The sequence below is a fragment of the Pseudorca crassidens genome, chromosome 15, assembly GCF_039906515.1.
Source record: "Pseudorca crassidens isolate mPseCra1 chromosome 15, mPseCra1.hap1, whole genome shotgun sequence".
NCBI classification, from domain to species: domain Eukaryota; kingdom Metazoa; phylum Chordata; class Mammalia; order Artiodactyla; family Delphinidae; genus Pseudorca; species Pseudorca crassidens.
Window position 1 is genome coordinate 6517201 of NC_090310.1, and position 25109 is coordinate 6542309.

The following is a 25109-nucleotide window of genomic DNA, read 5'->3' on the forward strand; positions in this document are numbered from 1 at the left end:
AGCTCAGTAGTTGTGGTGCAGGGGCTTAGTTGCTCTGCGGCATGTGGGATCTTCCTGGATCAGGGATCAAATCCGTGTCCCCTGCATTCGCAGGTGGATTCTTAACCACTGCGCCACCAGGGAAGTCCCTGATGGTAGTTTTTTAAAATACAATGCACTTTAAAGAAATGCTCAGTTGAGCTTACTTCCAAAGCATGTATAAACAACTGATTCAATTTCCAAGTCATCTTTAAATTTCACAATAACAACTGTTTTATGTGTTGTATAGTTATCTGAACAATGTTTCAAAAGCATTTGAAACAACAAAAAGACAAAGGAATTCTCTAATGATTGAAACAGCAATGCAAACTAGCAATTTCAACACCAGAATAATTTTTTTTTTTGAGTCTTCAATCTAGCTGAGAAGCATTACAGTCCTCAGAAGCTGCCTATTATTTAAGAGATACATGTTTCTGACCTCACTTTTCCTAAGAGAAGTGAGGCATATATAGAGAAGTGAGGTTTTCCCATAACCCTCTCAGTTGACGGGGAGGTTTTTCACTCGTTGGGGATTAAAACGAGAGAAACTCTTAACTTCCCTTTGGCCAGAAGACGTCTCTCCCTGCAGGATTTCTCAGGCCCCTTCCTTTGAGGGCTGCTTGCCCTTTAACTTCCCTTCACTCAGGCTCCATTTAGGAAAGATTGCTTAATTCACAGAAGGCACCATTATCACCAGAAAACATCTCCTGGGACCTGCTGGTTCTGGGCATGAGTAGCCTCCATAGAGTCAAGATACAGGTCTCTACCTGCTCTCCAAGTGCTAACACTTTGGGTTCAGTGTAGACACACACTAAAAGAGCCAGCGAAATTGTAGGGGCAACAAGATGGAGTAAACGCAGTGTACACAACTTGCTTGGGTGCAGGGTTGGGGAGAGGGCTGGAGTAGGCCCGGTTTGCCAGAGGTGAGTTTGGAAAGAATGATGGAGATGGAGGGTAGAGGGAGGTTGGAAGAGGTTAGAAAACACTAGGGGGTGTTCCTAGTGCCCTAGGTAATACAGAAGGAGGAAAGATAGGACGTGTGGATGGAGCCTCTCAAGACCAGGCTCCACCGCCAAAGCATTCACTCAAAAATCATTTAGGTGCCCATGTTTCAGGTACAGTTTTGGTCACAGGGGTTACAGTGATGAAGGCGACAGAAGGCCTTTAGGTGGGGGTGAGAGAGGGGTGTGAAAGGAACAGACGTGAGGGCCAGTGTGGCTGAAGCACGGGGACCGAGAAGCAGAAAAGCAGAGGCCAGGGCCACCGGCAGGCAGTGGCCGGATCTTGCAGGGCATGGCAGGCCATGGTTAGAGGTTTGGGTTTTATTCTGAAGGCAGCAACGGGACGTTTCATTCATTCTGCAACAGCCTTAGGAACTAGGTAGTCTGATCCCACTTTTACTGACGAGGACGAGCAGGGTGGGGTTAGGTAATTTGTTCAAGGTCAGCTGAAGGCTAGAGGGGCTACGAAAACCTGCCGGCTCTCCCCACCCCAGGGCCGCCTGTGCCACCCCACCGAGACTAGGTAAATACAGCCGGCGCGCCCCAGGTTTCGGGGCGTGCGCGCGCCACGGCGACACTGCGCATGCGCCTCTGCCTACGGAAGCCGGGAGGGAGGGGAGGAGGGGAGGGAGGGGGAGGAGAGAGGGAGGGAGGGGGCGGGGCCGACGCTGGCGGGCGCGGGGGAAATGGCGGCGGCGGCGGCGGCGGCCCCTACGGCGAACGGGACCGGAGGGAGCAGCGGGATGGAGGTGGATGCAGCAGGTAATGGGCCGCGCGGGAGCGGCTTCTGGAGACTTCCTTGGGGGCGCGTCAAGGCCGTCCTGGACTCCCGGGAGAAGTCGGGAGGGCGGGTCAAAAGCGAGCTCCCTGGGTTAACTTGCGGGAGGGATGTATGGCCCGACTCTGCCGTCTCTCACTCCCGTCTCCCGGGAGGACTCTCACCCCCTCTTCCTCCTCCCTTAGTCGTGCCCAGCGTGATGGCCTCCGGAGTGACTGGCAGCGTTTCAGTCGCTCTTCATCCCCTCGTCATTCTCAACATCTCAGATCATTGGATTCGCATGCGCTCGCAGGAGGGGCGGCCTATGCAGGGTGAGTGTTCGGCGTAATTCTCCAGCCTCCTCTCCTTGGTCACCTCCCCCAAATGGTGGTCTTTCCCCTTCCTTTACTGAAGCCAGTTCCTCCTCCGCAGATCACCGTTTCCCTAATATTTGGTTCACACTGACCTCAGACCCTCGAGCTATAATGATTAGGGAAGTTTGGGGTTTCCTTACCCTCACCTCTTATGTGTCCTTCTCTCATCCAGTGATTGGGGCTCTGATCGGGAAGCAGGAGGGCCGAAATATCGAGGTGATGAACTCCTTTGAGCTGCTGTCCCACACCGTGGAAGAGAAGATTATCATTGACAAGGAATATTATTACACCAAGGAGGAGCAGTGTGAGAGGGGAATAGACGTGGGGGAGAGGAGTGGGAGTGGGGAAAAAAAGCAGAGTGGGGAAGATGGAGAGGGTCGGGAAAAAAAGTAAACAGGATAGGACGAGAACGGAGGAAAAGTGAAGCTAGAGTAGCTGAAGAGACCTTAGAAAAAGGACACATTCAGTTATTCCCTGCAAAGAAAGTGAGAAGACTGAGGAGATTAATTATTCTAAATAGAACCAACATGGGAAGGGGAGAAGCTGGTAAAAATACACCAGGAATTTCAAATTAAGGAAGGATGGTTTCAAGAAATATTCTGGCCCCTTCCTCTCCAGTTAAACAGGTATTCAAGGAGCTGGAGTTCCTCGGTTGGTATACCACAGGGGGGCCGCCTGACCCCTCCGACATCCACGTCCATAAGCAGGTATACACACTCACACTTGTGCATGCTGGGGCAGAGACTAGAGGATGAGGGGAAGATGGGCCCTGACACTTGTGTGTATTCTCCCCCTCTTCCAGGTGTGCGAGATAATTGAGAGTCCTCTGTTTCTTAAGTTGAACCCTATGACCAAGCACACAGATGTGAGTAAAACTGACCCCGTGCCCACTTTGTCCTGCTTGTCCATCACTATGGCCATCTTTCATTCTCATCCTGCTATCTTTAACTGTATGACATTTTTATTGAATTGAATCTCTTTTGCAGTTTACCAGCTGTGAGACTTTGGGTTAGTCACTTAACCTCTAAAGTGCATTTTCCCCGTGTGTAAAATGGGGTAATTCCTACTTCACTAGGTCCTTTGGAAGATTAGATGAGAAAATGTAATGTGAAAGGGCCAAGCCCAAGTTTTTGGCACTTAACATATAGGTTCAGGTGTGTTTGATGTCAGTAAGAGCTATTCTCCCATCTCTTCTTTACAGCTTCCCGTCAGCGTTTTTGAGTCTGTCATAGATATAATCAATGGAGAGGTAGGTAATGCCCTGCCCTTCAACCCTCAGATTCTGCTCCTGGCATTTCCTCCTTTTGACTGTGTGTGCCCTGTAGGCCACAATGCTGTTTGCTGAGCTGACCTACACTCTGGCCACAGAGGAAGCTGAACGCATTGGTGTGGACCACGTGGCACGAATGACAGCAACAGGCAGTGGAGAGAACTCCACTGGTAGGGGAGGCTGGAGGGGCTTCCTAAGTGGGGGTGGAAGGTGTGGCCCCACTCCTTCTCCACCTTGGCCTGTCCCTGTCCCCCTGCAGTGGCTGAACACCTGATCGCACAGCACAGTGCCATCAAGATGCTGCACAGCCGTGTCAAGCTCATCTTGGAGTACGTCAAGGCCTCCGAAGCAGGTAGGACAGGTGTCTCCCCGGCACTTGAACCCCTTTTCCTCTCCCTCCTGGGGAAGCGACAGCATCCACGTTAACGCAGCCTCTGTTGTGCCTTTAGGCGAGGTCCCCTTTAACCATGAGATCCTGCGTGAGGCCTATGCTCTGTGTCACTGCCTCCCAGTGCTCAGCACAGACAAGTTCAAGACAGACTTCTACGATGTGAGTGTAAAGCCCAGGACAGGGAGGTGGGGCTCGCACCGTCATTTCTGCACGCAGGACCTGGGACCTGGCTGTTCCCTGGGCATGCAGCGGGGGACCCAGAGCCCCTGGGGAACTGGCTCTTTCTGTTCCCTCGCAGCAATGCAATGACGTGGGGCTCATGGCCTACCTTGGCACCATCACCAAGACGTGCAACACCATGAACCAGTTTGTGAACAAGTTCAATGTCCTCTATGACCGACAAGGCATTGGCAGGCGGATGCGGGGGCTCTTCTTCTGATGAGAGGGTACTTGAAAGGATGCAGCACAGGGGTCGGACAGCTGTCGAGAAGAGGGTGCTACACTCCATTCAGAGAAACCTGTTGCTAATAAAAGGGGAGCAGCCCCTCCGCACCCCTTCTAGTGGCTCTGTCCTCTCTGTTAGGTGCCACGCTCTTTTGGATCTTAAAGCCTTGATCCTACAGGCTCAGTGGATGGCCAAGAAGTGTTTCTCAGTTACTGCAGCACTGAGTGTTTACCACAGGGAGGTATGTGCCTGAACCCCAGGAGGCAGAGGTACTCGTGTCCATACTTTGAGACTATGAACTGGAGCGGGGGAGGGAGTGGAGACCCCGTGCAGTCTCTTATCAGTGCCTGGCAGGCAGAGCAAGAACTCCCCTGAGTAGACTATGAGTGGCTGGAATAAGACAAGCATAAAGGGAAAAGACAGGAATCTAGAAAACTCAAAATACCCTGTTTTAACAGAAGGCAGCAAATCTACACACACTTTATTAGCAAAATGAATAAGTAAAACAAGTGCAGCTTGGCAAAAAGAAGGGATCCTCCTTTCCCCTCAAGGGCATCTCTAGGTCTTTAAAGTAAGGGGGATTAGGACCATATGCAGAGTAGATACCAGTGTCTCAAGCGACTCGAATCACACAAAAGTGACCCGTGTCCGGGCGGCATTGACCTGCCAGACGTTCAGCTCCTCGTACTCGTCTAGGGCCGCCTGGAACTGAGCAGGTGTGAAGCCGCGAGACACGCAGCGCTGCTCTGCCTCGGAATACCGGACACTGCGGCCCTCCGAGGCCAACTCACGGACAGTGGCAAATATCACATCCGCTGGTCTCTGGGTCCTGGAGGAAACAAGCATGGGTGTGCAAGGTCAGGGACAACAAGAACACCCAGTACCAACAGAACAGCAGTGGTCAGGGTTAGAATTCTGAGGCCAACATCACAGACACAGGGATGCAGAAGCCACAGGATAAATTTTCTGCTCAAGAAGGTCAAGGTAACTCCTGACATCCTTCACTAAGCCGCTCACCTGGCTGCTTGCCCCTTGTCACCCAGAAGGGAGTCCTTGGACATCTCCATTAGCCGTATGGCTTCATTCACATCCTCCTTCTCCACTGTGTCCACCATTCGCAGACGTGCCTAAGGGGAAGGTAGGGAGAGATGGGAACGGGAGGAGGGGGGTGGAACAAAGTCAGGGACCCCCCCCACAGCTCCAGCTTTAAGGTTGGGCAACCCACGTGTTCCTACTCACAAAGGAGTAGAGGCCCCTCCCCTCCCGCCAAGCATCCGCAGTGTGGGGCCGGCACTGTCAGACCGAGACAAGTGCAATGCCCAGGGCAGCGTCCAGCAATTGCCCAAGTCTCCGCCTCTCAACACTGGCCAGTCCCGGTGTTCAGCTGTCCTGTGAGGGAGACCAGACCCTTCTGAACTCCACTGGGCTCCCCACCACGACAGATGGAGCTTGGGGAGCTCAGCCAAGAAAGCAACTGGCAGAGAGGTAGTGTCCCTGGGGCTCGGGAAGTGCTAGCTCAGCAGTAGGTCAGGTAATCACACTACCTGCACGAACAGCACTTTGGAGCCCCCAGGACTAAGGTCCAAGATGTGAGGACAGAAATGAACGTTCCTAGCACAGGATCTGGGACACAGGGAGTGAAGTTAACTCATCCACCCCCTCGGTGAGGTCGGAGAAGCAGGGAGAAGGCCTTTCCCTCCACGGACGCTGGCCGTGCCCTGCTGGAGCAGCAAGTACCCACAGTGCGGTAGCACGGAGAGGACCGCTATCTGCACTGTCAGCACTTTAGCCCCGGCAGGGCCTGCGCGGAGGGAGGCCGCGAGAGGGGCCACGTTAAGGCAGGCTGCCCAGTACAGCCCAAATGGACCATCCTCCAGCAGGACAGACTGGCACTCACCAGAGCAGTGGACAGTCGCAGGATAGCCAGTAGAGTCCGGGCGGAAGTGTAGGTGGCATCCTTACTGGCCCAGGCCTCGCGCCTCATCTCCACATACGCTGCTGTGATGTAGTCGGCCAGAGACTCTGGCACCGTGGGCTGCTTCTCCTGGCACATAGCTATGTAACGTCTGTGGGAAAGCAGGAGAGAGGGGTGCAAAGAGTATGTTTTTTCTGCATTAAGAGTTTTACTTTGGGGGGGGGGGTATTTTTAAGTAGAAAAAAAATCAGCAGATGAGTATTTGCTTGCTTAAGTATCACTGATGGATTTCTCCAAATGCTGCATTTCAAATTATTCCCCAATTTTTAGGAAAATGGCCTTTACATGAATATGACAAATCCACCTGTCTTAAGAGGCGGTTTTGTTAACTTCAAGTGAATAGGTAAAAAGAAGAAAAACTTGAGGAATCCCTGGGAGTCCCTGGACAGACTCCATGGAGAGAATAGTGCTATCAAGTATCTGTACAGCAGGATGCAGCTTTGCCAAAAATCTGAACCTGTCTCAACCCTGAGATGGGCAGGTGGTGGAGGTAGCATGAAAGGCAGGTTCTGTGTCATGGTCTCCCGTGGCCAGGCTGGGGGGACCTAGACTCACTGTTCTTAGACTCAGGACATGTGGTGGAGGAGGAGTGAAAGCTTTTCAAGAGACGCACACACAGGCCAAGACACTGCCACCCATGGCACTTGGGCAAGTACACCAGTCCTCGCCCAGCTCTCCTACCTCATAAGCTTCATGTCCAAAGGTTCAAACTGGGCGGGGGGCTGCCGGCTGTGCTGGTGCACATAGGTGATGTGCTGGGCCAACCTGGGAAGAGGGGAGACAAGTAGGAACCCTGTCTCTTTGGTGCTACACGTCACACCCAAACTCTACATCTTGGCCCCTCACCTCTCCACCTCACAGCCTGGCAGGGACAAACTTTCAACCCTGACCCACTCTAACAACTGCCGACCAGCCCCTGCTGTATGAGGGAAAGGTTGTGGAGTTTCCATGAGCAGACAATGCGTTTTCCAATTTCTCCTCCAACTCCAGAGACTGTTACTAAAGGGTGTCTCCTTGAGTGCTGAGCTGCATTCACCTCAGGTCGTTGTCTCGGTCAGGCCGGTCCTGGATCAGCCAGAGAAGGTCAAATCGGGAGAGCAGCGCAGCAGGAAGCTGTATGTTCTGCTCCAGGCTGCGGCGAGGGTTGTAGCGCCCATAGGCAGGGTTGGCGGCAGCCAGGATGGAGCAGCGGGCATTGAGCGTTGTGAGGATGCCCGCCTTGGCAATGGAGATGGTTTGCTGCTCCATGACCTCGTGGATGGCCGTGCGGTCAGCCTCCGCCATCTTGTCAAATTCATCAATGCAGCACACACCCTGGTCAGCCAGCACGAGGGCGCCACCCTCCAAGGTCAGCTCTCCACTCATGGAGTCTCTCAGCACAGCTGCTGTGAGCCCCACTCCGGAGGAGCCGCGGCCTGTTGTGTACTGGCCTGAACAAAAGGGCCAGGGAGAAAGAAAATAGACATGTTTAGGAAAAGCAGAGAACAAGGGAGCAACAACGGGGCAAAGGACAGAAGAAACAGGGCTAGTGAGGCAATGCCTGTACTGAACTGCTCTGACCCAGCCAGGCCTTCCCAAGGCAGCTGCAGGTCTGTGGGTGGTGGCACTGAATCTCCATTTCCCAACGCTCCCAGAAGAGAACAAACACGGACGCGTGGTGGTCCTACTCCTGCCCTCAGTTTGCCTTTCCCAGGATCTGACTACTCACTGCGGGGGGCCAGGCGGTCAATGTAAGACAGGAGCTGAGACTTGGCCACACCAGGATCCCCCATCAGGCAGATGTTGATGTTGCCTGGAGGAAGGGAAGGAAGCCCCTGAATGACTATTCCTTCAATGCAAGTCGTCCAAACACAGAGAAAAGTGCTTTCGAGATCTGCCCCCATCATGCCCAGCACCATTTCTTTTAATCCCACCCTGTGCCCTGGAAGCCAAGACGCCTGCTCTTTTATTGTGGCCTATGGGACACGGGCCCTGGTCACCCATCCTTTCTTCCTGAACGCTGCACTCACCCCTGATCTTCATGCCTCGAGGAGACTGGTCCACCCCTCCCACCAGCAGGAGCAGCAGTGCCTTCTTCACATCCTCGTGCCCATAGATCTCTGGGGCGATGGAGGCTGCCAACTTTTCATAGAAATCCTCCTCTGTGGGAAAGGGAAAAGTAAAAGCGTTTTCTGGGGGATAAAAAGTGCTCGGATGAAACTCACATTCCCAGTCTTTCCCCCGACCCCTCACCTGCAATTTGCCTCAGTTCCTCCCTGCTCAGTTCTCCTGCCCCAGACTCATCATCCTCACTCTTACTCATCTTCACAATCCGATGGGCTTCCAGGTAAGTTTCCGAGAGTAAACCCTTGGGCAGGAAGATGCCAGGGTATGGATGAAGTTCTTTAACTTGCCCATCCACGTGATTCCCTCAGGAGTTCCTAACAAAACCTTTCGTTCTGCTTTGGTGTCCTGCTATTGACACTCTTCTCTGTGGGGCTGGATAAGAATAAGGGGATAAGAAGAAAAAGGAAAAACCACCTCCTCATTTTAAACTCCCTTTCTCACCTGGACCATCTGTCGGAACCCAGCGCGCAGGACTGGCAAGAAGATACCGGTGACGCTGACATGGTCCCCGGGCTGGGCAATCCTTGTGTTCTCTCCTTCTACCAGCACTGTGATGCTGCGAGGGATATTTCCCACGGGCACTTGGTCGCTCTGGGGGAGAAGGGTACGTGAGGCCTCCGAAGACTAACCTCCCCTCCCCAGGCACACTGCTCTTCCGCTTCCTGGCCTGCTCGGCCTCACAGAAGCCCACAGGAGGGAAGCTGAGCTCTCCTTTACCTCTTCCCAACTTAATCAGAAAGTTCCAGTTAAACTTCCCTGCTGCTCTTGATGACTTCTCTGCCTCAGCTCCTCTCTCGCTTGTTCTAATTTCTTCCTCCTACTCCAGTGGACTCCCAAGCTCCACCTTCCCTGGGTCCTGGACCACACACCCCAAACTCACATGTTCTTGCATCTTCATATCCTGGAATTTGATGAACTTGGAGCCACGTGTCTGTAGGTACAGCCGCCCTCCTGAGCGGTTGGTCTGGCACTCCTGGCTCGGGCACATGATCAGAGGCATGAAAGTGGGAGACTGGATCTAAGATACAAAAAAGGAAACACCAAAGGAAATCATAAGAAAAGGAGCCCCTTAGAGTCAGTTACTTGAATCACATTCCTCTTTGTCACAAAAGCCAAGGAACTTTCGAACGTCTTACGTTATCCCTAGTAGATGTCAACAAACACAAAAAACATAGAATGTACAAAAAGACCACTCCACGCTAAAAAGAAAATGAAAGGTGAACACACCAGCATGCTTTACAATAATCAGAGAATGTAACAAGTGAACGTCAGCAGACAAAACTAGTTCTTACAAAATGCACTGTTCGTTGCTCCATACATACCGGCTGATAGGTCTCTGCCCCACACTGGTCACACGTGTAAGTGGCCACCACCATCCTGGGTTTGACTTCAGAGACACGAGTGACAATTCCACGCACTGTTACCAATTTCCCCACAGAGTCAGCCCGTACTTCCCGGATCACGCGAGGCTTGTTACTACTGGGACCTTGAAAATACAGCTCACTAAGGGAAAAAACTGTCGTTAGCAAGGCTCTGGGGATCAAACCCCACACCCTTCCCAACCGAGACCACTCACAATCTGCGCATAAGTTCAGGAGGATACTGGTTCTGGGGGCTCCGGGCTGCCCCAGGGTCCCGGCTCCGCTGCTCCATCATCAACCGGTGCTCAATGTAAACGTCCAGAACATCTTTATTTACCACCTAAAGGAAAAGGCAAAAACCAGGATGGTGAAAGGACAGCACGTAAAGGGGGCCAGCAGAAATCACTGCCCCCTTTCTGCCAGCTTGGAAAGCCAGCTTTCTGCCCCCCCAAGAACCTTCTCGAAAAATACCTAAGTTCCATGCCCTGCATTTTTCTCACCTCCCTCTCCTTGTACTGAGGCAGCAGCTCTTGTATAGCATCAGCGAAGAGCTTAGCATAGCGCTTGGTGTTCTCACAAATTGAATCCACCAGCTCAGGGTCATCCTCAGCTACATCATCTAGGTCTATGTACACTGCCACTTGCTCCCGATGAGCCAATCGAACCTGGGGTGGAGAGGAGATAGCCACGGGACCAAATTTACCTTACCAGTGTTGACAAGCAAAAATCTGTCACCACAAGCTCAGCACACAGGTCCCAGGCCCCACATGGGAGAAACAGCAGTGTGAGACAGAACAAGACTCACTTCTCAGCCCCCCAACCCCTGAAAATACCTTAATTATTGTGAATCTAGTGATACACTGGTATCAGGTATAGTGTTAAGCTTGTAACTTACACAAAAATGCATTTGCTAATAGCTCTTATAGCTTAAGTCACTGCCCCATTCCCTCTACCCAACCTTAGACTTACCAACTGGTTGCCATACTTGAACTGCTTCTTGCCAAATTCATCATCCTGGTAAAACTCTTGTAGAAACTTCTTCACCTTTTCTATAAGAAAAGCGTAAAACCGTAAAAGTCAACCTTTCTTCAGATACCTTACTGCAAAACCCGTCTGAGAGAAATCTAAGAAACTCACCTCCATTTAAAATCAGATCGATGAACTCATCAATCGAAACAACATTCAAATAAGCCTACCTAATTCTCCCCAAACAGGGCAGAACTCTTTTTCACAAGCCTGTTTTGGCCTAGGGAAGAAAAAGCGGCCCCGGGCAGTTTAAAGTATTAACCGATACCCTCCCCGCAGGGGAATTCCACTCTCTGCCTTAGTTAGAAATCTCAGTACCGGTTCCTAAGGGCCTCCCACAGCCGGCAACACACTCAGGTCTCAAGGTTCTCAGCGTTTCTTCCACGCGTTTTATTCTCCTTTTCTTTCGGTCCCCTAAACCGCTGCCCTCACTGGGATCTCCGCCACCAGGCCCGTCCTCCGCCCCACCCCCTCTCCCGCCACGGCTTCCGCTCTTAGTAAACAAAGAAGCACATGGGCCCAGATGCCGCCGCCTCACAGCCCGGGATTCCTCCGCCCAAGGCGGGAGCCCGTCCGGCGATTGGCCGGCTCGTCAAGGGCCACATCGTCCCACCCCACCACTCCCTCCCTCTGCCTCTGATAAGCACCCCAATTCCAGGCAGGCCCCCACCCTCAGCAGCTCTCTCCGAGGCCACCGCGCGGAAGGACACTGTTTACACACGACACTCCTTCCAGCGGCGTCGCGCAACTTCCGCCCGCCTCCACTTCCGCTTGGAGGTGGGCCTAACGCGGCCAATCCCGGAGCGCAGCGGCCGGCCTGCCCGCCCCCCGAGCTTCGGCGCGTCTCTGGCGCTCGGAGCACCTAAGAGCGCGGAGGGAAGTGGGACTACGGGTGGCCGACCCTGAACCTTTTGACAGGGTTCCCTGAGATCCTGGTCTCCCCTTGGCGCGACCCTTCCTTCTGGAACTTACAGCCGGGGTGTCCGCCCACCCACCACGACCCCTACTTCTTTTCCCGTACGCGGTTACCAGCTTTCCCCCGACCTCGGCGCCCCGTGCGCATCCCAGGCACCCCGTGCCTCCAACCCGCCACCTCCCGACCCTGCCTCGGGCCTCGCGCGCCGAACCCGGCGCCCCGGACCCCCGCTCACCCAAACAGGTGTTGACCAGGAAACTTCCCGCGCAGGACGCCCCTCCCACACTTGCAGACCCTCACCTTTCTCGAGCGCGTAGTCCTTAAGTGCCATTGCTGCTGAGGGCTGTGCGGCAGCAGTTCGCGGGCTCTGAGCTCTCACTCCCCGGACAGCTAAAAACGTCCGCGCGGCGGACTGCGGGCGACCAACCGAAATTGGCGCGAAACGTCGCTCCCCACGTGACCAGCGCCGCTGAGTGCGGGCCAATCGGAGAAGATGCCCTCCGCCCCTCCCGCTCGCCACGGGCCCCTGCCACGACCAATCAGCGGGCGAATCTGGGCTGAGTGACGGGGGAGCGGCGCGGGTGTCAGAAGGGAAAGGCTGGGCGAGGCTTGGGCGGGCGCCGGGTTTCCCGCGGTCGAAGGAGAATCGCTCTTAAAGGGCCAGCCCACTCGCGTCCTTTTGTTCCGGGGCCGCAGGGCGGGGCAGGCCCAACTTTCGCTGTATCCTGGTCTACTCTCCAGAACGGCCATGATTTCCCAGTTCTTCATTCTGTCCTCCAAGGGGGACCCGCTCATCTACAAGGACTGTATCCTTGGCCAGCGGGGCCGGGGGGAGGGGCTGGGTGGGACTAGTGCCCCCGAGCCAGCCAGTGTCGCCAGCTCCTTAGCTGTCCTTCCACCCGGTCAGTCCGCGGAGACAGCGGAGGCCGGGATGTGGCCGAGCTCTTCTACCGGAAGCTGACGGGACTGCCTGGAGACGAGTCTCCGGTTGTCATGGTAACCACTGGCGGGGGTGGGGTGGAGGGGATGCGCTTGGTGGGTCTGGGTGGGGGGCGCCTCCTCCCAGGGCTGTTTCCTTGAGAGCTTCCAGTTGGGGGGTACATTCCTCTAAATAATATTAATAAAAGTTTATTGAGCGCTCACAATGCACCAGGCACAGCTCCCCGCACGTCTCAATCCTCAGCCACTCTGGAATAGGTACTATTATTAACTCCATTTACACATTAGGAAGCTGGGCCCTGGGGAGGTTTCGTATGTGGCACAAGCACGTTGCTAGTAAGTAGGGGAATCAGGATACCAGCCCAGGTCTCATGGGCCAGGAATCACTACAACTCTTTCTTGCTAATGCTTTTTCCCCCTGCCTCTGCCTCAGCACCACGATGACCGTCATTTTATTCACATCAGACACAGCGGCCTCTATTTGGTGGCCACGACTTCCGAAAACATTTCTCCCTTCAGCCTCCTAGAGCTGCTCTCCCGGTGAGGAGGGCGGGGCTGGGCACACGGGTGTGGGGGTCAGAGAGGAGGAGGGTATGCACACTCCGTCCTGTTCTGCAGGCTAGCCACGCTCCTGGGTGATTACTGTGGCTCCCTGGGTGAGGGGACCATCTCCCGCAACGTGGCTCTGGTCTACGAACTTCTGGATGAAGTGCTGGTGAGGTCCAAGGATGTCCCTCCCTGTCCCCCGTTCCCTGAAGATGCATCCCATGGTTGGGAGGCTGAGTCCATTCATTTTCACCCCTTCCCCCCCGACCACCCAAAGACTGCCCTTCTTTTACCTATAGGACTATGGCTATGTACAGACCACATCCACGGAGATGCTGAGGAACTTCATCCAGACGGAGGCTGTGGTCAGCAAACCCTTCAGCCTCTTTGACCTCAGCAGCGTTGGCTTGGTCAGTCCACGGACAGATGAGGCCAGGATTGAGGAGGGTTAGTGGGAAGTGTCATACGTGAGGATTGATTGCTTTGGATGATTTCCAGTTTGGGGCTGAGACACAACAGAGCAAGGTGGCCCCCAGCAGTGCAGCCAGCCGCCCGGTGCTGTCCAGCCGCTCTGACCAGGTGAGGGAGGGATTGATGGGTTCAGATCCTCTGGTTTTTCTCTCAGCCCCCAGAGTCCAAGATCCCAGCATATCTTTCCACTTTCTCTAGACGTGGATGATCCCTTTCCTTACCCGCGTCCCCAACCCAGGGCTCCAGCCTCCACTGTCCTGTCCTTTCTGCCTGTCCGCGTTAGAACACAGGCTGATCAACCCCCAAATCCCTCTTTCCTTAGAGCCAAAAGAATGAAGTGTTTCTGGATGTGGTCGAGAGATTGTCCGTCCTGATAGCCTCTAACGTAAGTTTGGGCCCCCAGCCCTGCGGCTGAGGACAGGCGACCTTTGGGAAGTGTGTCGGGGAGGTCACGTCTGGGCATTGACCTCCTGTCACTCTCAGGGCTCGCTGCTGAAGGTGGACGTGCAGGGAGAGATACGACTCAGGAGCTTTCTGCCCAGCGGCTCTGGTGAGCAGCCTGCAGGCTGGACCAGGGTGGGGTTTGGGACAGGCTCCTTGGTGGCATGTATGGGGTATTTGGCTGCTGCTTCTGTTCTTTCCTCTGACAGAGATGCGCATCGGCTTGACGGAAGAGTTTTGTGTGGGGAAGTCAGAACTGAGAGGTGAGAAAGTGGGTCTTTCTCTCCTAGGTCGAGGTCACTGTCAAAGTTTTCATGGAGGGAAGTTAGAGACAGCTCCCCACCCCCTCCCAAAATATGGGTTAGGAGAGGGGTCTTTCTCTCTTTCCAGGTTATGGGCCAGGAATTCGGGTGGATGAGGTCTCATTTCACAGCTCGGTGCATCTGGATGAGTTTGAATCTCATCGAATCCTCCGCCTGCAGCCACCTCAGGGTGAGGTCAGGATCGGGCTGGCCTAGCATATTCCACCTACCGAGGGGAAGGGAGGCAGTTCAGGTGTGAGGAGACCAAACTCACCTCCATTCCTCTCTGGTCTCAGCTGACGGTGATGAGGTATCAACTCTCAGATGACCTCCCCTCCCCGCTCCCCTTCCGGCTCTTTCCTTCCGTGCATTGGGACCGAGGCTCAGGCAGGTGAGACCGTTTCCCCGTTCTAGAAGTTCTCTGGAGCCCAAGCCAACATGTGTACGCATGTACGTGTGTGTGCACATATATACACGTATCTGTTTACCCCTCGGACTGGCTGTGAAGGAGTGGTGGTGGTGGTGATATTGGCTCCGAGTTAGTAAAAGCACCCTCCCCCACAAGTGGACCCAGCTCCGTGAACGTAATGGCTCGTGGAGTTGGGTGGATTTCAGCCCTTCTCTGTCTGTCTTGGGGCAAAATCCACGCAGCCACACGTGGGGGCCCTGTGTGAGGGATGGTGAGATGCCGGTAGGATAGGGCCTGAGTAATGGTGTTGTGCCCTCCCACCCAGGCTCCAGGTTTATCTGAAGTTACGATGTGACCTGCCCCCAAAGAGGTAAGTGGGGGTAGCCAAGCTTAGTCCAGCTACGTAGGGTAGGAGACAAGGCCAAGATACCTGCTGTTTCCACCTTCAGGTGCGGCCAACCAGCCTCAGAATCCAGCTTAGAGGCACTAGAGTTTGGGAAGGGGGTGGGGTGGCACTTGTGCAGAACTCCAGTCATGACAGTAATGAAGATGGGACACGTCACGACCTTCCTGGGGCTGACTCTGGTCCTTTTTTCCTTGCAGCCAGGCTCTCAACGTCAGGCTGCACCTTCCCCTGCCACGGGGGGTGGTCAGGTGAGCATGTGTGCACCGTGGGCCCACGGGTGGGTTTACCAGCTTCTCCGGACAACAGGACAGCACTGGGGGAGGAAAGTGGGAGCTGTGGGATGGCAGGGGCTAACCCAGCACCTTTCCTCTCCCAACTCCAGCCTGTCTCAGGAGCTGAGCAGCCCAGAGCAGAAGGCAGAGCTGGGGGAGGGAGCCCTTCGCTGGGACCTTCCTCGGGTGCAGGGAGGCTCTCAGCTCTCAGGCCTTTTCCAGGTATCAGCCGCTGAGTCTCAAAGGCCCTCTCCTCCCACCTCCACTTTCAGCCCTGACCCATAGCCTCCTAATGCGGTCGGTCTGCGTGGTCAGCTTCCTGGCCCCTCGGCTCCCCTGCCCTCCTTCCTGTTGATGCCTTCAGCACCCTCCTCCTGCCTCTGCCCCTCACAGATGGACGTCCCGGGCCTCCCTGGGCCTCCCGGCCAAGGCCCCTCCACCTCGGCTCCTCCTCTGGGGCTGGGCCCCGCCAGTCTCTCGTTTGAACTTCCCCGGCACACATGCTCTGGCCTCCAGGTTCGCTTCCTCAGGCTGGCGTTCAGACCATGCGGCAACGCCAATCCCCACAAGTGGGTGCGACACCTAAGCCACAGCGACGCCTATGTCATTCGGATCTGAGCCTCCCAAACGAGGACACAGGTGGCAAAGGAGGTGATCTGTGCATCAGGACAAGGACAACGTTTCCTCTCCCAGCATCCTGGCCTGTGGCTGTGGCTCTGGCTGGAAGGGTCCTGAGTCCTAGAGAGCAGGGGGGCTCCACGGGTTCAACCGCCCGTCCGTGGGATCTGACCCAGGAAGGACTGAGGTGGATCACAATTTAAAAATCAAACTTTTATTCTGAGGAACTGACTGTACAATACTGAAAGAGAAAGTCACGTGGGGGAAGCTGACTACTATTTCCTTTCACCCAGCGCGCGCGCACGTGTGTGTGTGTGTGTGTGTGTGTGTGTGTGTGTGTGTGTGTGAGAGAGAGAGAGAGAGAGAGAGAGGGAGAGAGGGAAAGAGAGAGAGGGAGAGAGGGAGAGTGAGTACAGGGGAGAGAAGAAGGTCAGCAGACGTGTGACAGCATCAAGGCGCAGGCGGAGGGGAGCCACATCCGGGGGGCTGAGAGCCATTAGCCTTCGGAGTCCCTGGAGCGGGAGGGGGGCTCTCCCCAGCTTCCGGTTTCCCCCCACATAGGGCGCTGACCCCAAGCGGGGAGGGGGCTGAGGTCGGGGGAGGGGCTGGAGAAGGATGGGAGGTGGGGCCTCCTTTGCCCTCCCCTGTGGGGGGAAGAGAGACCACGATGTACTTCTGGACACTCCCGGGACCAGAGGGGGCAGTGCTGGGGGGCGCGCTTGTGGCGGTGGAGACCAGCTTGACGATGGGCTGCACGCTGGGGACGGTGGTGGTGACAGGAGAGGTAGTGGTGGAGCCTGAGCCAGGGGCCGAGGTGCTGAGGGACAGGACCTGGGCGGGGAGAAAGGCAGTGCCGCTTGCCTTGCACTCTTCCCACACCCGAGGCCGGGGGATACTTCCCTTGCTCCAACCAAATAATCGGTGACATGGTGACACAGTCCCCACCACCCCTGGTCCCACACGGCTCCACATACCTGTTGGGTGGATGAGGCGCTGGAGGATGATGACATGACAATGAACTTGGTTGGGGGAGGGGAAGGCTGAGGCGGGGCAGCAGCTCGAGCAGACACCAGTGTCTGGACAGGCAGCGCAATGGAGCCAGGGACCTTCAGCAAGCCAGGGGTCCGAGGGCCAGGCTGGGGGGCCTGTGAGAGGGTCAGCGTGGGCCGGGGCTGTAGGAAGAAGCAGCAGGAAGAAAACGTCACCATCTATGAAAGATACCAGCTATGAAAAGAAGGGCTCCTCTTGCTCCTCGTGGGTCTCACTGGGTTTGGGACATCATCACAAAGGGGGCCTGGACACCCCCAAAGACGGCTGACTCAGGGGGCCTGTGTTTTACAAAAGTCAGTGTGTGTGCCCGAGTTCGTGGTGTGAGTCCCGCCTGGATGGGAACCACTGCCGTGTTTTTCTTCATTTTCACCTTACCACTTGCTCACCTGTCCTCCCCGGACCCTGTACTGACCTGAGTGATGGTCAGAGTGGTCCTGTTGACCTGCTGAGCCTGCAGAGCAGCCTGGGCCCGGGCCTTGACAACGTGGGAGCAGAGGAGGGGCCCGAGGGACCCAAATTCTGCCCGATAGGCATCCTGATTGTCAGGCGGTGGGCGCAGCTTTGCCAGAACAGGGGCACAGTGTTTCTGCAGAGAGAAGGCAAAGAGCAGCCAGGTAGAGGGAGGGCAGTGACTCTGAGAATCGTGATGGGGGAAGGGGTGAGAAAGGAGGTCACCCACTATTTCAGTGTTCCTGCTGGAAGCCAGGCTGTGCTGGGTTATCAGTGTGTAAGGAATGCTGTGGTTTTTCTTCATAGAGAACTTGGGCACTAGCTGGTGGGAGTGGAGAACTTGCTGAGTAATTACGCTGGTGATATCTAAGGTCCACAGGGCATGTGCCTTGCACAGAATGGGCCAGAGTGGTGCAGAAGCATCAGGGGCAGTGCAGGCTTGAAGTCACAGGCTGAGAGTTAAGACTCTTATTTCTTACTTAACCCCTTAGTGCCTCAGTTTTTCCAGCTGCGAAACAATATGGGACTCTGAGGTGTGCCCTGAACGTAAGAGGCGAAGATGGGATAGATGAATGAAAGATGCTGTATGTTTGCTAAACATTATCCTTGTGTGTGTGTGGTGGGGGGTGGAGAGGGGGATCAGCGGGAAGAAATGGGGGAGGGTGGGGGTGGGGCTTTGTCACCAGGAGGAGGCTCTGCACGTGGTCAGCCCCTATGCGGTCGATGTTGCTCAGCACAGGGCCATCCAGGACCCCGCGGATCCGCTCCCCCTCCTGCTGTAGCCGCGGCAGAATCAGAGTCTTAATCACCTGTTGGAAGAGAAGGGGAGAAGCCGGGGCCCTGGGGTCACCACAGTGTCTCCCAGGTCAGGGGGCTGTTGCCCACTCTGACCTCACGATCCCTCCCCTCCCCCAGGGCTCCCCCCCCCCCCCGCTGGGGCCTAACATCATGTCCCAGCTCTGCCAGGCCTGCGATGGAGCCGTAGCGCGTTGTCCACGGGGTCTTCTCATCCACCCAGCTCTGTAAGGGGATGGAAAATAAACCCAAATAAAGGGGTGTGAAAAGCTAACTACTAAGGACCAAAGTCTCTCATACACAAATTTTCCTAGTAAAACCATTAAGACATGACAGCTCCTTCCCAGCCACCCTCTCCTTCCCAAAGTAGCCGCTATTCTGACCTCTACCACCAGAGATTAGTTTTTCTGGTTTTTGAACTTTAAGTTAATGGAATCACACAATTAGGAAAAAAAAAAAAAAAAAGACACCAGAGATGCAGCTCAAGTCCCAGTCCCTGTCCCCCTGCCCCCTTGCCCCTGGGTTTCAGCATCATTTCCTGCAGCCACAATGGTTTGAGTGAAGCTCTCATTGTTCTGGTGACAACCCCAGGTAGTGATGGGAAACGGCTCACCTTGGTGAAGGTCTTGGTGATCCGGGACTGGATGTTGTTAGTGGTTGTGCTGAAATGCTTGCAGATCTGGGCCACCAGGCGGGCGGCGAAGTCCCGGAGCGCCCAGTGATTGTCCACATCTGGCCGCAGGCACAGCTGTCTGCTCACGATGCAGGTCATCACAGCCGGGATCAACTCATGCACCTAAGGGAGAAGCCTCGAGTCAGCTGATTCTGACAAATGGTCTCCTGTGGGTGGTGGCAGGGTCCCCAGAGCCTGGGATGAGAGGTGGGCGGGCAGGTCCACTCACGTATTTCTCTAGATACAGAGTAGGGTTGTCCATCAGCGCCTTCACCATGCGCATCAGGTAGATGAGCAGGGCCAGGTTGTTCTGCACCACGTTCACGCGCACCTGGTTGCAGGGAGAGAAGCGATGGGGCAGCGGGACCCTTCCGGTGAGCTTCCTCTCCCTCCTCCTCACCCCGGAACCTTGTCCTAGGTCCCCCCCTCCCGCGTCCTCTCACCCCCTCTGAGATGAAGGTGCTGAAGCGCGGCAGCATCTGGTAGAGCCCCGGATCCGTGGCGATGCTCTGCAGAGCCTCCTGTGGGGGGAGGGGAGCGAGTGAAGAGGGGCCGACACTGCGGGGGGCGCGGGTGGCCTCGAAGGGGTAAAGCCAGGGCCGGGTGGCGGGGCCTCACCGCTCTCTTGGCCTCACATGAGCCCACACAGGCTTCTGTGATCTCCTTGTAGTACAGCTGCTGCTCCACAGACAACTCGTGGATGCTTCGGGGCTTCAGTCGCAGAGGTGCCCCCTCCAGCAGGGGTGGCGCCTTCTTCTCTTTCCCTGTGTGAAGTGGGAAGACAGGTTTAGAAAAGAAAGCTCCAGAGGAGGCCTCAGCGCCAGACACACCTCAACCCTCACCTCCCCCACCCAGGGAGACCCGGCTTCCCTGGGGCTTCTTGATCCTCTCTGGGGCTCCTGGCCTGAGGTCTTGCCCTCTGCCCTGACCTCACCCACTTCACAAATGACCATCTGGCTTTGGGGCAAGAGGCCTGGCCCAGCAGTACTGACCTTTGCCATCAGCTGGAGTGGCCCCCTGACCTTTGCCTTTCAAGGGGCCGTCTTCCTCCTGGCCCGGCTTGGCTGACTTCAGGGGTTCTGTGGCCTCAGCCTTCTGCTGCTCTTTGGGAGCTGGTGGGAAAGCAGTCAAGGCAGGAGATGTAAAGGGAGGAGGAGGGAGAGGGGTGGGTGCTGGACGCTGGGCACGGAGGTTACCTGGGGGTGGGTTCTCTGGAATAGCTGGCTGGCAGCCTTCAATGCTCAGCCAGTGAGCTGCGAGGAAGGAAGGTGTTAAGGTGAACTGCTGAGCGCAGACATCAGGAAGTCACTCCACACCAAGGGATGCGTGCTTTCCTTCCTGTTCCTCACCAGGGATCTCACACTGAGGGCTCCTTCACCGCGTGCTTCCTCACACCCATACACATTGCTCCTTCCCCTCCCTGCTCCCCATCCCCTGCTCTCCCCTCCCCTCCCCCAACCTTTGAGGCAGACATCCAGGGGCACTCGGGGCAGAGGGGTATTGATGATGTCGCTCAGATCAACCTCCTTCTCCTCGTAGAAGTAAAGCTCCCGGCCGCCACCAGAGGCGAAACGGAAAGGAATGAACTCCTGAGCGTGGAAGCCATACAGTGGCTACAACAGGACGGAGAGACACTGGGATGAGAAGGGAGCCCAAGCAGGCAGGTCTGGCTGAGGCAAATGTACCGTATGGGAGGTCTCAGTACCCTGCCCCCTCAGTCCTGTGCATTCCCATCACCTCGACGTTCTTTAGCTTCAGTGCGTAGTCAATGTCACTGGTGGTGAGCTTCTGCCGCTTCCCCATGTGCATAAACTTCAAGGCATCCTAGGGATGGGAGGACAGATGTCAGCCCGAGACCCTGGGGAAGAAGGCGGCCTGGGCAGCACCCTCCATACAGTGCAGTGAGGCCAGGGTACCTGTGCAATCTCCTTGATGCGGTAGCTGACCTCATCTGTCAGCAGCTGGCAGGTCTCCTCCTGAATCTGAGCGATGCCCATGGACTCGGCCACCACCTTCATGGACTCCGAGGGCAGCACGGTGTTGCTCAGCTTCAGCTTCTTCTCCTCAGCCATTCTGGAGCCCCTCCTCCCCTCCCCTGAAGGAAGATGCCCCAGGGCGGAGAGATGGAGACCCTGGCAGGGGGGTGAGAGGAAACGTGAGAGGGACATCCCAAGAAGAGGGGCTGTCCGTTCAGGAGGGGCCGCAACAAAGGGAAAACAGTGGAGATGTGAGGGGGGAAGGGGCTCGGGGGGTGCCCTTTGTCCATCCCCATGTGAACAGCACCGGCTGAACAGGAGGAGGTAGCACTTGGACCCAGTTCGACACAATTTATCGAGTTGATTCTACGCCAGGCACAGTACAAGGGAGGTATAGTGGAATGATCTCAGCTCTCAGTTTAAATCCCACCCCCGGCACTACCTAGCTATGTTACCTGGGCAAGTTACTTAAATTCTCCCAGCTTTGGGTTTCTTCTCTGTAAAATGTGGAAAGCATCTTTTTTCCCTAAGGTTGTTAATGTGCCTGCTTTCATGTGTCTTGCTCCGTCATGCATCATTATTCACACTTGACAAAAATACAACATTGGTTAAAAACAACTCTCCCTGTCTGAGCCTATGTGCCCTTACAATTGAATGTGATGAGAAAATGCACAACCATCCTGACCAATGTGCACTTTTTTCATGGCCACGAACTTCAAACGGGCCCTTAATGCTGCCTGATGGTCCTACATTTCAGTGCACCCAGGTTCCTTCTGTCTCATCTGACACCTCTTCTCCTCCCTGATTTTTGGCCATCAGAAGAGACCTCCCCAGGCTCCCACGACCACGTGCACCCGCTGAGCAGCAAGGGCGCCCTCATGCTCTGCCTTCCCTTTCACTGTAGAGATTCTGGTCATGCCCCTCCCAACTCAAGCATCCCTCCAGCATCCCCCCCCCATCCCTGCATCATCGTCAATTCCTCGACCTACCAGATCACTCCCATTAGCCCTACAAAATGCAGTTATTTCTCCCATCTTCAAAAAACAAAACAGTGGTCCACCCATACCATGGAATATTCTTCAGCCTTAAAAAGGAAGGAAATTCTAACACACGCCACAACACAAATAAACCTTGAGAACGTTGTGCTAAGTGAAATAAGTCAGTTACAAAAGGATAAATACTGTATGATTCCAATTATATGAGGTTCTTCGAGTAGTCAAATTCATAGAGACAGAAAGCAGAGTGGTGGGTGCCAGAAGCTGGGAAGGGGAGAAGGGGGAGTTATTGTTTAATAGGTACAGTTTCTGTTTTACAACATGAAAAGCGTTCTGGAGATGGATGGTGGTGATGGGTGTGAATGTACTTAATGCCCCTAACGTGTACACTTAAAAATGGTTAAGATGGTACGTTTTATGTTATGTGTATTTCACAGTTAAAATTTTTAAAAAAATCTTGGACTTCCCTGGTGGCGCAGTGGTTAAGAATCTGCCTGCCAATGCAGGGGACACAGGTTCGAGCCCTGGTCTGGGAAGATCCCACAGACCGCAGAGCAACTAAGCCCGTGCACCACAACTACTGAGCCTGTGCTCTAGGGCCCGCGAGCCACAACTACTGAGCACGCGTGCCACAACTATTGAGCGCACGTGCCACAACTACTGAAGCCCGCGTGCCTAGAGCCAGTGCTCCGCAACAAGAGAAGCCACCGCAATGAGAAGCCCGCGCACCACAATGGAGACCCAACACAGCCAAAAATAAATAAATAAATAAATAATTTTAAAAAGAGAAAAACATCTTTTCTTCATCCCACTTTCTCTACTAGCGATACTCTGGGGGTTTTTGGCTCTTCTTTGCAACAAAACTCCCTGAAAGAGCTGTCTTATCTCTAATTCCTCTTGAACCTACTCTAGTCAGGCTTTTGACTCCATTAGGTGCCTGAAACCACTCATCAAGTTGTGACTCTACATTGTCAAATCCAAAGTCCCATCTCCTTCCCCATCTTCCTCGACCTCTCAGCAGCACAGGGCATAGTTGCCTACTACCTTCTGGAGACACTGTCTTGACACCACTGCTACTCCACCTTCTCTTGGTTTTCCTCCTCCTTCACTGGCCACTTTCTCCACGTTTCCTCTGCTGCTGCTTCCTCTTCTCCTCGTCTGCTTGATGTTGCAGTGCCCTGGGCTTGGTCCTTGTACAGCTATGAGCTATACTTATTCCCTTGGTGACCTCAACCATTCTCACAGCTTTCAGTATCGCTTATAGGCTGATGATGGCAAATTTATATCCCCAGCCCAGAGCTTTCTTCCTAGCTCCAGACCTGTATATCAAACTGGCTACTTAGAATCCCTTCTAAACTGAACTCCTGATGACCCCACTCCACCAGCTCCAGCCTCGGCTTTTCTCATCTTCATAGCAACACCATTCATCCAGGCGGGCATTCATTATGTGAGCCCTCAAAGCTAATCCACCAGGTGATCCAATCTGATCCTCCACTCCCACTGTGTGACCAGCTCCCAGCATCTATCCCCTGGGGAACTTCAACAGCCTCCTGATAAGGTCTTCCTGCTTCCATCCTTGCTCCCTACATCTATTCCCAACATAGCAACCAGAGTGATTCTTTAAAAAAATAAACCACTTTGGGTCATTTCTCTGCTCAAAACCCTGTACTGGCTCCCAATGTGCCACAGTGTAAATTCGAAATCCTTATTATGGTCTACAAGCTCCTTTGTGATTTACTCTCTCCCCATCACATCTCTGACCTCCTTTCCTTCCTTCTTCCACGTTGATCCAGCCTCACTGTCCTCCTTGCTGTTCAAACCTTTGCTCTATTCCCTCTGCCTGGAATGCTCTTCCCCAGATGTTCCCTGGCTGCCTATTCCCATCACCCTCTTTAATACTGCACCCCACCCCCACTCTGCTTTTTTAAAAAAATTCCCATGGAATTTAACATCTGCTGATACATATTGTATTATTTCTTATTGTTTATCACCACCACATCTCCGCTTCCCGCACTGTGTGGACAGGGATCTTTGTTACGTTCACTGATGTATTCTGAGACCCCGGACTGCTGCCTGAGACACACTAGATACTCAATAAATACCTGCTGAATAAAGGAATGAACTGTAAGGCTTAGGAATTAGGTGCTCACTAAACCCTCAAGTACCACTGTTATCAAGTGAACAAGATATAAGCCCAAGCTTGGAATCTACTTTGTGTCCAAAAGGAAAGTGGCTCGCTTCAAGCTGGCATTAGGAAGACTAATGTCAAAGGTGTTTTGGACTGACTGCGAGGTGTACGTGGAGGGCGGGTGTGGGCCTGTTGGAGGGGCGGGAAGATGGGAGCGAAATACAAGTTAGTTCTTCTCAAACCATCCCAGGTCTCCTCCCCCGCTTTTATAAGTCTTATCTGCAGGGAACACATTTATTCAACATACTCTGTGCCTGGAGCCGGGTATACAGGAGGCGGTCATGTCCCAGTTCCCTGGCGAACTCCTACTACTCCTTCAATACCCCGCGGTACCCTCTGCCAGTACAGGCTCAAATAACACGCCACGGCCTCAGGAAATCTCAGGTCAGTGGAGTCGGCAGGAAGGCTTCCCAGAAGAATAACTTGACCTAGATCCGTGTAGCAGTTTCCCCAGCAGGGAAGCAGGTCTAAGGTCCCCAGGCAATGGGTACAGCGAGAAAGAAGGCGTAGAGAGCCCACCTCATCCCCCCAACATCCCTCCAATGCAAACACACAGAGTCCCCACGCGCACGGACACACAACCAACCGTCCTCCTCCGGGTCCCCACACGGGCCCTTCAAAGGGTCTAGTCCCGGGTACCACTCAGACCCGCCCCCGCCAGTCGAGCGCCCAGCGCAGGAAGAGCCTCTCACCGCCGCTCACCCGGCGCTCGGCGCCATGTTGGCCCCGCCCCCTCCAGGAGCAGTTCCTGGCAGAGACCGAGAGCAGGTCACTGCCCCTTCCACGAGCCGGAATAAGCCCCCTAGGCTCACGGCCTGAAATTATATAAAAATGCTGTCTCTGTGCCTACGTGTAAGGAGCACACCCTCTTGCTGTAATTACTTCAGTTTATTCCTTCACTATCCGGCAGCCAGGACCTTTGGGAGGCGCCACAAAAC

The 25109-nt window shown here is 54.6% G+C and overlaps 4 protein-coding genes across 18 annotated transcripts; 2 read left to right on the forward strand and 2 right to left on the reverse strand.

Annotated features, from left to right (window-relative positions):
- The first annotated feature begins 1684 nt into the window (after positions 1-1684).
- On the forward strand, positions 1685-4368 carry COPS6 (COP9 signalosome subunit 6). Of its 2 annotated transcripts, none has more exons than XM_067705684.1 (10): positions 1685-1781; positions 1983-2108; positions 2323-2454; positions 2769-2857; positions 2953-3015; positions 3352-3399; positions 3476-3590; positions 3680-3772; positions 3870-3970; positions 4110-4368. In XM_067705684.1, exons 1-10 carry the CDS (start codon positions 1706-1708, stop codon positions 4248-4250), a joined length of 984 nt encoding a protein of 327 aa, XP_067561785.1. In that variant the 5' UTR covers positions 1685-1705; the 3' UTR covers positions 4251-4368. The 2 variants fall into 2 exon arrangements, with proteins under 2 accessions (XP_067561785.1, XP_067561784.1); XM_067705683.1 differs by having other exon boundaries at positions 1706-1781; positions 3852-3970.
- A 337-nt stretch (positions 4369-4705) lies between these two features.
- MCM7 (minichromosome maintenance complex component 7) lies at positions 4706-12074 on the reverse strand. 5 transcript variants are annotated; one of them, XM_067705685.1, is made up of 15 exons: positions 11941-12074; positions 10668-10747; positions 10199-10363; positions 9914-10038; positions 9660-9840; positions 9218-9355; positions 8779-8928; positions 8464-8578; positions 8241-8372; positions 7940-8023; positions 7268-7661; positions 6913-6996; positions 6154-6322; positions 5274-5383; positions 4706-5085 (listed from the first exon to the last, which is right to left on the reverse strand). In XM_067705685.1, the coding sequence occupies exons 1-15, from the start codon at positions 11969-11971 to the stop codon at positions 4884-4886; spliced, it is 2160 nt and encodes a 719-aa protein (XP_067561786.1). In that variant the 5' UTR covers positions 11972-12074; the 3' UTR covers positions 4706-4883. The 5 variants fall into 5 exon arrangements, with proteins under 5 accessions (XP_067561786.1, XP_067561788.1, XP_067561789.1 ...); XM_067705687.1 differs by lacking the exon at positions 11941-12074 and adding an exon at positions 11395-11451; XM_067705688.1 differs by lacking the exon at positions 11941-12074 and adding an exon at positions 11043-11271.
- TAF6 (TATA-box binding protein associated factor 6) lies at positions 11941-25077 on the reverse strand. 9 transcript variants are annotated; one of them, XR_010934805.1, is made up of 16 exons: positions 24419-24867; positions 20929-21144; positions 20750-20836; positions 20472-20625; positions 20209-20265; positions 20005-20124; positions 19631-19776; positions 19456-19533; positions 19242-19343; positions 18953-19135; positions 18490-18564; positions 18228-18353; positions 17507-17680; positions 17019-17216; positions 15179-15467; positions 11941-14565 (listed from the first exon to the last, which is right to left on the reverse strand). XR_010934805.1 is itself a non-coding variant. In XM_067705693.1 (16 exons), the coding sequence occupies exons 2-16, from the start codon at positions 24452-24454 to the stop codon at positions 16495-16497; spliced, it is 2133 nt and encodes a 710-aa protein (XP_067561794.1). In that variant the 5' UTR covers positions 24455-24599; positions 24874-25008; the 3' UTR covers positions 16237-16494. The 9 variants fall into 9 exon arrangements, 8 of the variants coding, with proteins under 8 accessions (XP_067561794.1, XP_067561793.1, XP_067561799.1 ...); XM_067705693.1 differs by lacking the exons at positions 11941-14565; positions 15179-15467 and adding exons at positions 16237-16875; positions 24874-25008 and having other exon boundaries at positions 24419-24599; XM_067705692.1 differs by lacking the exons at positions 11941-14565; positions 15179-15467 and adding an exon at positions 16237-16875 and having other exon boundaries at positions 24419-24599; positions 24758-24882.
- Positions 12310-16311, forward strand: AP4M1 (adaptor related protein complex 4 subunit mu 1). 2 transcript variants are annotated; one of them, XM_067705704.1, is made up of 15 exons: positions 12310-12446; positions 12548-12636; positions 13013-13119; positions 13198-13294; positions 13425-13535; positions 13624-13704; positions 13919-13981; positions 14080-14146; positions 14247-14300; positions 14428-14534; positions 14636-14730; positions 15074-15118; positions 15352-15402; positions 15537-15648; positions 15820-16311. In XM_067705704.1, the coding sequence occupies exons 1-15, from the start codon at positions 12389-12391 to the stop codon at positions 16042-16044; spliced, it is 1362 nt and encodes a 453-aa protein (XP_067561805.1). In that variant the 5' UTR covers positions 12310-12388; the 3' UTR covers positions 16045-16311. The 2 variants fall into 2 exon arrangements, with proteins under 2 accessions (XP_067561805.1, XP_067561806.1); XM_067705705.1 differs by lacking the exons at positions 15537-15648; positions 15820-16311 and adding an exon at positions 15699-15817.
- Positions 25078-25109: the final 32 nt, after the last annotated feature.